Below are 13,220 nucleotides of genomic sequence, written 5' to 3'. Positions count from 1 at the left end.
CACCACCACCACCACTACCACCATGACCACCACCATCTCTACCACCATCATCACCGGCACCAGCACACCCAGGCTCCTGGCGCAGGAGACCACGTCAATGTATTTGAGAAAAAAACCAATCCCACAAACAACTTAAGAGAAAATAATTGGTAAAATTGTGTCCATTATGGGGGACTGGTTGGCAGAAGTGTATCACGCAAGTCTGTTCCCTCCACCCCCGCCGCGCCATGTAAAAAGCTTTGTCCTTTAAGGCGCACAGAGCGACTTGGTCAGGCCCGTCTTCTTTGACTTCTTTCTGCAACAGTGGAGATTACGAGGGTGTGATAACTCTCTCCAAATGGCACCAAATTGTTCCTTCCTTATTACGCCTTTGTCAGGAGTCATTTTCTTCAGAGAAACGGCCCCACTGCCTCAGGGTCCGAGTCCTGCCATCCTCCGCTCTGTAAAATAGCTTTTCTCTCCGCTCCTCTGGGCTACACAGAGCAGGCCTCCACTTGGGGGAGCGAGGACGCTATGCTAATTGGGACTGTAAGTGATTTGGCAATTAATCAACCCAAAAGCCTCGGGAGCTGCTGGTCCCTCTGGAGAGCTCTGCATAGAGAGCTGCTTGCAGGGTGTGGAGTCTCCCCAGGAAGCAGGCCTGTCCTTCAGGGGGCTCCCAGGTTATATAGAAAGAGACACCTGAAGACTCCCCCCACCCCCATGTGTCTGTGCAGACCACCCAGGATGGTGGACACGCCCCCTCCCTTTCACACAGAGGGACAAAGCAGACCCGTGGCCAGTTACCCCTCCCTTCTCAGCCACACTGAGCTTCCCCGCCGTCTGTCCACATGCAGCTGGCTGGGTTCTCATGCCCTCTGTCCAGTGAGGTCTAGTTGCCTGTGCGCTGCTGAAGGACAGCACTTAGACAGCATCACAGAGACCAGGAAACTCAGACACCCCTGTGCTCACGGGGGACTTGTACACAGACGGACCAAGGGGCAGGAGGCGACTGAACAAAACAAGGGGAAACTCAGTGGTTGAACACCAGGAGAGGTGGGCGTCAGGGTTCTGTGATTCTACCACGTGTAACCAAACCACACGCAGAGCAAACCACCCTGGAAGCTGGACCACGTGCAGAAGGACACTGCAGCTGGGCTGGAGGAGGGCTGGTCCACACCCTGCGACATGCAGACGACCCAGCCCTGCTTGCTAGAAGCCAAGAGGACGGGACTGAGGCATCCCGGACCCAAGCTCAAGGACAATGGACTTCAGTATGGATTGCACCTCCAGGTCGAGAAAACCGCCTCTAGCCTCACAGCTGGACCAGTACCCGCAGCACGAGAGATGGGGAAAGATGGGCAGTGCTCAGAGAAGCAGCCATCGGGCTTAGCCACAGAGCAAATGGCCAGTGGTTGAAAAGCCTGCTTGGGGCGCTCCTTGTCTACTCCCTTAAGCAAGTCCCTGACCCTTCCCTGAAGTGGGGGACGGGGAGCGAGGGGCAGGGGTCACAGCTTAGCACACGCCCCTCTCAATCCCTTCTACACTCTGACATGGCTTTCTTCTGCTCTTCCCGTCTCCCTCTTTCCTTGCACTGCCGAGTACATCCCGGAAGGATCCCGTGCTTGCCACAGGGAAGGGCGCCCGGACCCTAAAGTGGCCTGCGGTGGCAGGTTATTCTTATCACCGTGCCTCTTGTCCTCACTGATGCGGGTCTGACAGGGTCCGGCTGGCAACCTTCCATCAGAGTGGAGCCCTGGTTCCGGGCTAAAGTCACCAGGGGCAACCTTCTCCCCAGTCAGGCCTGCATCCCACGCTGTGCCTACCTGGGCACGAAACCCACACCTGCCGGTGCCTCTTTCTTTAAAGCCGAGGTGTGTTCTCATCACAGGAAGCCTATTATATGAAAGATACCGCAGCTTTTGCTCAAGGGGTTAAAAAGTGTATTCTACTTAGAGGAAATCAAATAAGCAAATAGGAGGGAAGCTATGTAAATCAGTCGAACATAAAAATGGTGCAGAATAAAAAGAATGTGCTCTACTGGAACTATGCAATTTGGCTTCTGCTGACAGAGTCTTTGTGAAGCACTGACACTTCCTGGTTTGCTAGCGATGATGGATGATATCGGCACTCAAAGGTAGTTTTAAAAATGCAAATGACATCGTGGGCTACGTGAACTCCCTGGGCTCATCCCCCGGTAATAAAAAGAAACAAAACAAAACAGAAAAAGATCCCACCTGAGCTACGGAAGGAGTGGGGAGAGAAGCAGGCCCAGGGCAGAACCCAGGATTGCGGCTACGCAGAGGTTGGCAAGGTCAGGTGAGCGTGTTTACACAGTGGTGGGGAGAGAGCGGACCAGGACATGTGGGCCTTGAAGGTAAGAGAGGGGAGTCAGGGGGCTTTCAATGGCCAGTGAGATATACATCTCTGACACATATATCATTTATATACATACACACACACACATCATTGGTATATATGATACAACATATTACTGATATCTACATATCAATATTTGTGTGATATATTACACATATATGATGTATATGTATATACATTATATACAGACATAAATATCTATACAATGTATTTATTCCCTCATGAATTCAGTCAACTAACGCACCAATTAACTAGTCAACCAACTGACTGATTCACCAACCTAAGTAATCAACTTACCAACCTCCAAGCAAACAAACTACCAAGAAACCAACCCACCAACCAAACTGATCGACCAACCTCCTAACCTACCTACCTACCAACCAACCGACTTCCAAGCAACCAACCTACAAAGAAACTGGCAAACCAACCTCTAAGCTACCACCCTACCAACTAACCAATCAATCTACCAAGCAACCTACAAGCAAGCAACAAACCAACCAACCAACCAATCTCCAAGCAACCAACTTACCTACCTACCTACCAACCATCCAACCTCCAACCAACCAACTTACCTACCTATCAACCAAATAACCTCCAAGCAACCAATGTACCAACTAACCCCTCAAACGACCAAGCAAGCAAGCAACCAATCTACCTAGCAACCAAAAATGATCAACCAACCTACCAGCCAACCAATCTCCAAGCAACCAATCTACCAATTTACTTACCTATCTACCAACCAAGCAACTAATCAACCAACCAACCAAATCGACCAATTTACCAACCAACAAACCAACCAATCCACCTCCAAGCAACAACCTACCAACCAACCAAACTGATCAACTAACCTCCAAGCAACCAACCAACCTACCAACCAAGGGCCCATGGTAGTACAATGGCTAAGTGCTCAACTGCTAGCCAAACTGTTGATGGTTTGAACCCAACAGCTGCTCTGTGAGAGAAAGTAAGATCTTCCATGAAGATCTGCGGTCTTGGAACGCCTATGGAGCGCTGGTTCTGCCCTGTCTTACTGGGGTCACTGTGATCCGTGATGGACCTGATTTCAGTGGGTTGGGGTGATTATGGAGTCCCCATGGGTCCAATGCCCACAGGACCAGGCAGCACTTCTTTATGCAGTGCACAGGGTCACCACGAGTTGGGTATTAACTCGCAGCATTAAACAACCACCACCTGGAAACCGTGGGTGGTGCAAATGGTTCACCAGCATGGCTGCTAACCGAACACTGAAGGTTCAGACCCTCCCAGAGGCTCCGCAGAAGGAAGGTCTGGCGATGAGCTTCTGAAACACCAGCCAGCAGAAACCTTATGGGTCACAGTTCTGCTCCACACCGGTGGGTCACAGGTGAGCCAACAGCCATGGGCTTTATTGTGCATCGAGCGCTCTCTGGGTGACCCTGCTGCAGAGACTTACTTGTCAGCACGGGCCTAGCACTTGACCAGAGAACATGGAAACAGGCCTCTCCCATTCACTGGGAGCACTGCAGGGACAGAGGGTTACAGCGGGTGTTTATGTGTCAGGATGGGTGGGCAGGGTCCAGAAGACACCAGCCAAGCCATGGGGACAAGAGATAACTGAGGCCCATCAGACAGGCAATTGTGGGGAGTGGGGTGGGAGAGGCAGGGGGCGCATGAGCAGGGCAGCCCCCGGCACTTGCATGCACACTGACAAGCCTGGCTCTCTCTCCATCTGTGCAGACATACCACCATTCCCTGGAGGAAGGGCAGAGAAGAAGAAATGGGAGTAGGAAATGGAATGTGTGGCTAAGCGCCTCTGTGAACAATTGCCTCCTTTGCCCTGAGATGAGAAGACCTGGATGGTGGGTGCCCAGGGACCATTCGCGACATTCTGATCAAAGATTCCAAAGGAGAATCCTGATCTAAATGGGGAGGGGGAGGCAGAGCAGCCTTTCAGATTCTCCTGGACGCAGACTTCCTGGAGCCATGGAGGACGGATGAAGCCCGTAGCTATTGCCCTAACACGCTCTTCAAACTTCAAACCCAAATCAAACCAAAACAAAGAAAACCCCGACGTCTCCTTGAAGCCAGACTAGAGTGTAGCCTGAGCAGTACAGTCAGTCTGGCTGAGCATCCTGTCCCCTCAAAGAACCCGCTGTGGGACCAGGACAGCAGCAGCTCAACGCGTTGACCAGGAAGCCTGGGAGGATGGTGGGCTCACACTAATACCCGAGGAGGAATCCCAAAAAGGGAGCGGGGTGCTTGCCCACCTTTCAGAACGTTTTCAATATCCCAGAGTTGTACCCACAGAAGTTGCTAAGATGGTGTATTGCGCTGTGTGCCTGCTCAACCACAATTACAGACCAGTGCACCCGGGAGCCTGGTGGGACTGCGAGTTCTATGCTGGGCTCATAACTGCCAAGTCAGCGGTTTGAAACTGCCAGCCGCTCTGTCGGGAAAGATGAGGCTGCCCGCTCCCATCAAGCTTTACAGCCTGGGAATACACAGAGGTTGTTCTTTCTACGCCTCCCTCTAGCGCGGTGGCTCTCAACCTTCCTCATGCTGCGACCCTTTCATACAGTTCCTCATATGGTGGTGACCCCCAGCCACAAAATTATTTTCGTTGCTACTTCATCACTGTCATTTTGCTACTGTGATGATTCGGGGGACCCTGTGAAGGGGTCATTCGACCCCCTGGTTGAGAACCGCTGCTCTAGGGCTACTCTGTCATGTGGCGTCCCTGTGAGTCAGAATCGCCTCCACAGGAGTAAGTTTGCATGCAATTGGACCTGAGATCCCCCCCACCCGCAACTTCTCCTGGAGGTTTCGGGGGCTCCTCTGCCCCAAACCGAGGGGCTAACCTTCCAAGGGGTCAAGGACTCTTGCAGAAGAAGGGGAGTCTAGCAGTGGGAGGGGTTTTCCTTGGGCACGGGGGTAAAGCAGACAGCTATCCGGAGTGGCTGGAGCTCTCCGAGTCCACAAGCGTGTTCATCCACGCACAGCCTCGCCGTGTGACCTGCCCGCATACAGCGAGCCTGTAAGCGCCTCCTGCTTGTAAGGGTTTGGAGGCACACGAGGCCCAGCTCCACTTGCGGTGCCCACGGCCTGTTTCTGGGGAGTGATTTGTGTGCACAGTCTCCCCCGAGTCCAGGAGAAATTTCTGGAATTGTTGCTTCTGATGGAACCTGGCAGGGAGGGCCCGGCGGGGCCGCAGGCACCTGGCAACTGCTCTTCATGATCCTGCACCTTCCGGTTTTTGTGTCTCTGCTTCTGTTCTCAGGGCTACCTGGGAAAGCCCCTTTTTTTTTTTTTTTTTTTTTCTTTTAAAGGCAAATAAACAGGTTGGAAAGCTAAAATGTGTCAGCAGGCATTGGAGCCACTGAGGCCCAGGGCAGAGAGGGAGGCGAAGGGCACAGGTGAGCAGCGTAACGGTCCCCATCTAGGTGCTGGGACTCCCCAGGTAGGACGAGGTCGGAAGTAATGGGCGTCCACTTGGCTATTTCTAGGATTTCAAAAGACTTAATGGAAAGTATCCATTTACCCACCAAGAGGCAGCCGGGACTCACTGAAATGGGCAGTCAGCCTGGCTTCCGCTCTTAGCCTCAGCTCAGAGGGCCTGCCCTGCAGGCTCCCATGGGTGGGCGCTCTGATGGCCACTAAATGGAAGCTTGGTCTTCTTGTTATCCGAAGGAGGCCGCAAAGTGGAGCCGAGTGCCCCGTGGTGCCAAGTGGGGGCTCGGCTCAGGCAAGGGGATTGTTAAGGATAAAAGCCTAAAAGCCAACCACCGGGATTAAGGAAGGGGCCTTTCTAATGCTGAGCTGATAAAATAAAACCCCTCTAAATGTGGATGGCGACGGAGCAGAGTACAAGGAGGCCTGGCGGCACAGTGGGTTAAACACGGGGCTTCTCATTGTAAGGTCAGCAGTTCAAAACCACCACCAGCTCCACAGGAGAAAGAGGAGGCTGTCTACCCCTGGAAAGATTCACAGCCTAGGAGACTCACAGGGGCAGTTGTGCCCTGCCCTATAGGGTCGCTGTGTGTAGGAAATCGACTGGATGGCTTTGTGTCTGAGAGCTTTCAGAGGAGTCCTGGTGGCATCATCGATTTCCCATTGGGCTAACCACACGGCCAGCAGTTCTAACCCACCAGCAGTTTCCTGGGAGAAAGATGAGGCTTTTGGTCCCCGTAAATAGACCCGGCTGACTGCACTGAGAAAGAGGCTGGTAAAGCCCTTTAGACGACGGCCCTCAGAGCTCCAGGTCTGCACCTCCCTCCACCCACCACGGTCCATGATCAGCCAAACAGTAGACAGTCTGTAAGGTTAAGTGTCACACCAGGGCGGCCCCCACGCAGCCACTCCAGAAGACCGGGAGGAGGCCGGCAGGGTGGGGGGGGCGGGCAGGAGGAAGGGAAACAGAAGACCGGGAGGAGGTGGGAAGCTCTCAGGGACATGCTGGGGCACCAATCACGGTCACGTATCGCCGCGTGTCATGAAGCCTTGCACGTCAGTGCCCCCAGAGCACACTCGCACTCCCACGGTGAGAAGGGCCTCCCCCACCCCCACAGCCCAGCACTCACATCACTTCCAGGCGGGCCGTCCGGGAGTCGTTCCCGCCCTGGGACACGATCTCGCAGGTGTAGTCCCCGATGTCTCCCGACCACGTCTGGCTGATGAGGAGAGAGCCGTCCCGCGCCAGCAGGATTCTGGAGCTGCCCGAAGGGCTGATGAGCACGTTGTCCTTCCACCACACGTAGCTGCGGGCCAAGGGGCGTCCATTAGGGAGCCCCCAGGGGCACAAGGCCCTCCCTGTCCTCTGGCACACACCATGGACCACCTGGTGACTCTATGGCCAGGGGCTGTGTTGCCTCCTTCTGGGCATACACATCCAGGTCCCAACCCTCATAAAGCCTGCTCCAGTAGAGATTCAAGGGGCGCAGGCTGGTTTGTAACAAACAGTGTTACTTTGTATCGTGCATCGACTCTTCCGTGGGAGTTGGAGATACTTTGGCGTATCGGGAAGAGTTTTGCCTGTGGGCGTTAGGTGTGAAGAGGCACATCGGACCTGAGATACCACTGGGTTTCGGAAAGTTAGTGGAAAGACGAAATGAAAAGCATAAAGGAGGTTCCCACCATGGCTCAAACGAGGACGATGCTGCAGGAGCGGGAAGTACACCGTGCTGTGGTTTGCGCGGCCGCCCTGGGTCAGGCAGTCTCCAAGGCACCTAACCACGGCAGCACCTTGCGCTTAGCGGTGCGATGCTGTTGTCACCCACGCAAGGCTTCAGACACCAGGGGAATACCGTTATCTTGTCGACTGTTTTCCCAGAACTGTGACCTGCCCTGGGGGACATGGCAGTCTACCTGGCCGCCTGTCCCAGACAGACCACCCTCTCCCCGCCCCTGCCCACTTCCCCTTGCTCCTGCACAAACAGTGCTGGCCGGTCCCTCTGGGCGCGCTGAGGAGAGTGGATTAGCCTGGGCACTGCTCCCCGTCTAGACAACACTGGGCTGGGGTGGGAAACAGGATGGATGTGATTTTCCCAAGTCCCGGGAGATAGGTATCTGCCTTCATGCCGCTCCTGGTGCCCAGCACACACAGGATAGAGACCAGCCAGAGCAGGGGCCGCACACAGCCACAGTGGTACTGACCGGACGGAAATCCTGGGGTCGTGGGTGGCTCCGCACTGCAGCGTGGCCGTGGTCCCCTTGATGACCATGCCATTCTCGGGAGGGCGGACGATGGATGTCCGGTCTGCAAGGAAAACACAGGGACAAGAGTCACAACTCAGACAAAAGTCCCGCCTTGCTCTGGAGGTGCGATGGTCATCAGATGGGAGGGCGAAACCCCCCATGGGCATGCGTCCTCCTTCTGGGGGCCACAACAGTCTGCTTGGAAATGCTCAGACACGCCCTAGGGCCCTAGAGCTGGACTCATGTTTCAGCAGCATCGCCACCCCTCCCCAGCACCTTAGACCTTTCATGTGCTTCCAGAAGGTACACCAGGCTTACCACTAAACCCAAGCCACCAAGCTGAGTCTGACTCCCTGCCACCCCACATGCCGCAGAGGGCCCTGAGCGCCGTGGGCTTGTCCTGGACGGGCAACATCTTTGCAGAGCGGGTTGCCAACAGGTGTTTCTTCTTCAGTGCTGATGGGCACCAGGCCGGAGGCAAGTGTGTTCGTTCACCTCTTAAGTGTGCCAGTCGGACCAATGAACATGAAGACCAGAGACTGTCTGCCTTTGACCGAGTGTGTTGGGGACAACTATTGAGTAAACCATGGACTTCCAGGAGAAGGAATGTTCTAATCTTGGGAGAAGTCCAGCCAGGATGCTCCTGGGAAGCAAGGAGAGTGTCTTCATCCCTGTCCTTTGGGCATGTTCTCAGGAGGGGCCAGGGCCAGCACCCCCACCCCAAGGACATCAGCAACACAGAGGAAGGCCCTCACGAGATGGATGGACACGATGGCTGCCACCACAGGTCCCAACATCGCACCGCTGGTGAGGACGGTGCAGGACCGGAGACTTGTTCTGTTGGCCACGGGGGTCCTGTGACTGGAACCAGAATTGACGGTACCAACCTCACTGTGTGTGCACTGGCTCCGTAAGCCCTGACCGTGCCCCACCGATCATCCTGGTGTTGGCATCCTTTAGAATTTGTGCAGGCTCTTTCTCTTAATTCACTTTTAATAGAGACGAAACATTCATGTTCCATACACTGGATGCGTTTTAGCTGTAATTGTGATAGAGTGAACACACACACACCGAGAAAAACGAGCCTCCTAAGGATTTTCCTTCCCAATGCAGTTCTCCGGGGAAGACACAAAACTAACCAACCCAGCGTGTCAGGCATTGAGCTGTTCTTGTGCAGAATTCCAACGACGGAAAGAAACACGGCTGGTCCTGCGCCGTCCGCACCTTGTTCATGCGCTTGAGCCACGGTTGCAGCCACTGTGTCCGTCCAGCACGTTGAGGGTGTGTGTGTGTGTGTGTGTGTGTGTGTGTGTGTGCGCGCATCTCTTAGCATCTCCCCTGAAATGCTCCCATGAAATCTGAGTGCGTTTTCAAAGTATTCTTTTTGGAAACCTGGGAAAGGACTCACTCAACCTATTTCTATGACCTGGTTGTAGAAAGAGTGGGTTATGCGTCGGCAGTTCAAACCCACCAACTGCTCTGAGGGTGAAAGGTGAGGCTGTCTGCTCCCATAGAGTTACGGCCTCGGAAACACACAGGTGCGGTTCTGCTCTGCCCTACGCTGTCTCTGGGACTTGGGCTCGACTCGATGGCAGGGCGTTTGGGTTGCAGAAAGACTCGTGCCCTTTGGGCTCCCTGGGGGCAGCCTGGGGGCATGCTGTCGTGCTAGCCCAAGGCCTGGGAGTTAGCCAGGATGGACAGGACGTTCTGGAAATGTGGCCCTTACTCCACACGGTGAGAACAGCCGAGGCGTCCAGTGCCCCCTCGGTGTTGACAGCGTAGCAGGTGTAGTTCCCGGCGTCCTGCACGAAGACGGGGCTTATCTGCAGACCCCCAGACTCCAGGAGCATGAATCTGGGGAGCCGGACAGAGCCGCTGGCCAGAACCTGGGTCCCTGCATAGAGAGGGGACAAAGACCAAGTCAGCAGCGCGCTTGCAATTGGCAGCAGACAACAAGCACCTAGGGTGAGGGAGGACCCAGCCCCAGCCCCGGGCAACAGCCTGATACACTGTAACCAAGGGCGGGGTTATTGTACCTGTTTATTAACCCCCACCCCCACCGCAGCCCACCTGAAATGTTTGTTTCTGTCATCACAAGCTTTTGAATAAAAAAAGATTCTGGAAGGAAGGATCCCGGTCGTGGGCCCCTCCCTCTCGTTTGCACAGGGAGACACTAAGGCAGACACACAATCCCGTATCACGGCTCAGTTCTGTGGCTAGCCTCCAAGTCCGTGGTTCTCAATCTACGTAATGCAGCGACCCTTTCATACAGTTCCTCATGTGGCGGTGATCCCCAACCATAACATTACTTTTGTTGCTACTTCATCACTGAAATTTTGCTACTGTTATGAATTGAGTGACCTCCATGAAAGGGTCCTTTGACCGCCCCCTCCCCAAGGGGTCGTGACCCACAAGTTGAGAACCGCTGCTCTAAGCACTTTGTGGGTGTGGCGGGGTTAACTCCCGAAGGAGTGACTGTGATCGCTGAATTGGAACACGTGTGTTGGGTCAAACTTTCCTCTGCATTTGCAGATGTATTTTTTATTTCTCTGTTCTTTTGTCTCCACTCTTGTAGCGCTGTTCGCCAAGATAAAAAACGAAGGACGCAGCCTTGTCCAACGGGGATCGAATCGGTAAACCAGTCACCCCAACGTGGGCTGTGCTGCCTTCAGGTGAGGAGCCGAAGATGGCTTCTTAGTATCATCTTGTGCAGTTGAAGGGGTGGTATGCACACGTGTAGATGCGTGTGCGCGTTGGGCTCCTCATTGCAAGGTCAGCATTTCGAACACACCAGGGAGTCCTAGGGAGAAAGGTGAGGTCTTCTACTCCCGTGAGGAGTTGCAGTCTGGGGAACCCACGGGGGCAGTTCTACCCTGTCCTGCAGTGACAGTGATGGAGCAGCGGCTCACGTGTTGGGCTGCTCACTGCCATGTCAGTGGTTCAAGTCTACCAACTGCAATTCCTTTCTTCTGTGAGGCCCTTGGGTACACTGGAACCTTTCGCCTTCCAATGAGCAGCCAATGTCACAACGTGCCTTTGTACACCGTTGGGGGTTGGGGGGAGGTCCACACCCAGGGTGGCTGGGGGCGTCGGAGCGCTGGGTGGGCACTGGCCTTCCCTTTAGCAGAGCCTTCAGCCATCCACTTCCCTCCTCCGGATGCTCTGCTAGAAGAAAGTCAAACTCACTCCCAAGGGAACGCCGACTCACAGCGACCCTACAGGACAGGGTCGAACTGCCCCTGTGGGTTCCCAGACTGTCACTCTTGACTTGAGCAGAAAGCCTCCTCTTTCTCCCTTGGAGGGGCTGGTGGAGTCAATCTAATAACCTTGCAGTGAGTGGCCTAATACATAACCAGCCAAACTCTGGCACTGAATCGATTCTAACTCATAGTGATCCTACAAGACAGGGCAAAGTTGCCACTATGGGTTTCTGGGACTAAATGGTCATGGGAGGAGAGAGCCTCGTCTTTCTCCTCCGGAGCAGCAGGTGGGTTTGAACGGCTGACCTTGCAGTTAGCAGCCCAGTGTATCACCCTTATGCACCGGTGACCCAAATGGCTCTTCACAGGCTGCAGGTAGAGGAGAGCAGCCTACCACAGTGCGCCCCCTCTTGACGCGGCTCCGTGGGGACAGGCCCTTCCGGGTCTGACTCACATTTGTGTCCTAGCGTCTGGCACCCACTGGGTGAGCTTTCACTTGGATCCAGTCTCTGATCCAGTCTTGAGAATAAGCAAACCCACCCATCCCCATCGGGCCACGCTGTCGAGGGACGAGGGGCACCCACCTTTCTTCCAGGTGATGGCGGGCTTGGGGGCTCCCGATACTGCACACGTGAGGATGGCCACTGTGCCGTCTGTCACCGTGGTGTCAGCTGGGCGCCCCGTGAATGTGGGGGCGATATCTGTGTGCAGAAGTGGCCTGGTCAGCATGAGCCCTCCCCACCCCCAAAGAATCAAACGATTGCATCATCCTTACCGATCTGGGGTCCCTTGACCCCAGCCTCCCTACCATGCCCAAACCTGGGGTCCCGGGGGGCTCAGCTCCAACCACTAGCCCCTCTGGCTGCAAACAAGTGGGTGCTCCTCTGAGGGCCGGGGGCACCCCAAAGGCATATACCTCGGGGTCTTTTCTCACCCTGGGACCGTCCAGAGCATCCTGATGGGCCTGTTGGAAAAGCAGCCCCTTGTCCTCCACCATGGTCATCTGCTCCCTGGCCTCTCCCTCCCCACTGAGCCCTCACATGGCAGACAGCAGGGCCTAGCCCCTCCCCACCCCCATCTGCATCCCCACTGCCTGGTTCATGTGTTGGTGACCACGTGCGGGTGAGTTTCACACAGTGGTTTTCTTATAGGCTGTCTTTCCTTTCATGAAAGATGTTTTACTTGGGGAGAGAGATAAGAGAAATCCAGTTGATAAAATGGATAACCTAGCATCACTTGGACCACTGGTGTGTGTCCACCCTCTGGTTGCCACGGTGACCATCGGAGGTGGGTCTCCCCTTCCAGTTTCCAGTTGGATCCAAGAACCCTGAGGAGGGGCTGGGGTGGGGGTGAGGGGCTAGCCAAGAGGTGAGGAGCTGAGAAAAAACTGAGTCACCCATCTGTCCAGCTGTCCTGGCCCTTGTCACCTCCCCTTCCCCGGAATCTGTCCCTGTTGTTGTCCTCAGATACCAGTGCACCCACCCCACTCACAGTGGCCCTGCAGGACGGGGCGGAGCTGCCCATGGGGACCTTTCCAGAAGCACAGAGCCTCATCTTTCTCCTGTGGAGCAGCTGGTGGGTTTGAACCTGTGACCTTCCAGTGCGCCACTGACCTCCTTCACCCCTGTGCCACCAGGGCTCCTGCCCCTCTAGTAGCGAGGGGCGGCCAAGAAGCCACAAATCCAGACCCTTCCCTGCTTTTGTGAATCGGGTTTTATTGGAGCCCACGGCCTTCAATGAGTTTTTATGTAGGGGGACCCCATGACCTTCCAATTCTGTTTTCCTCAGAACTTGGGCCGGCTTGCAGGCCACCTCTGTCCGCTTTCACCCTCTAACAGCGACGTCAAATGGTGTGACAGATGGGCAATTTGTCCCTCAGTGTCTCGCTCTGTCTGTCTCTTCACAGCAGAAACCCAGGTGACACAGTGGGCTGAGAACCACACGGTTCGCGGTTCAAAACCACTGGCAGCTCCTGGGGAAGAAGGGCTTTCT

The 13,220-nt window shown here is 54.9% G+C and overlaps 1 protein-coding gene across 1 annotated transcript in view; it reads right to left on the bottom strand.

Annotated features, from left to right (window-relative positions):
• Positions 1-13,220, bottom strand: part of SDK1 (sidekick cell adhesion molecule 1) — a 513,921-nt gene that overhangs the window by 168,921 nt on the left and 331,780 nt on the right. Inside the window, exons 9-12 of the mRNA XM_045284375.1 lie at positions 11,813-11,929; positions 9,755-9,922; positions 7,987-8,089; positions 6,915-7,091 (exon numbers count right to left, since the gene is read on the bottom strand). Of these exons, the coding sequence (XP_045140310.1) occupies positions 6,915-7,091; positions 7,987-8,089; positions 9,755-9,922; positions 11,813-11,929 (565 nt within the window). The remainder of the gene's footprint in view (positions 1-6,914; positions 7,092-7,986; positions 8,090-9,754; positions 9,923-11,812; positions 11,930-13,220) is intronic.

Source organism: Echinops telfairi, unplaced genomic scaffold (assembly GCF_000313985.2).
Source record: "Echinops telfairi isolate 266 unplaced genomic scaffold, ASM31398v2 ScPeMD7_5;HRSCAF=22, whole genome shotgun sequence".
NCBI lineage: Eukaryota > Metazoa > Chordata > Mammalia > Afrosoricida > Tenrecidae > Echinops > Echinops telfairi.
The sequence above is the reverse complement of the archived record's forward strand: the minus strand, read 5'-3'. Positions and strand labels throughout refer to the sequence as shown.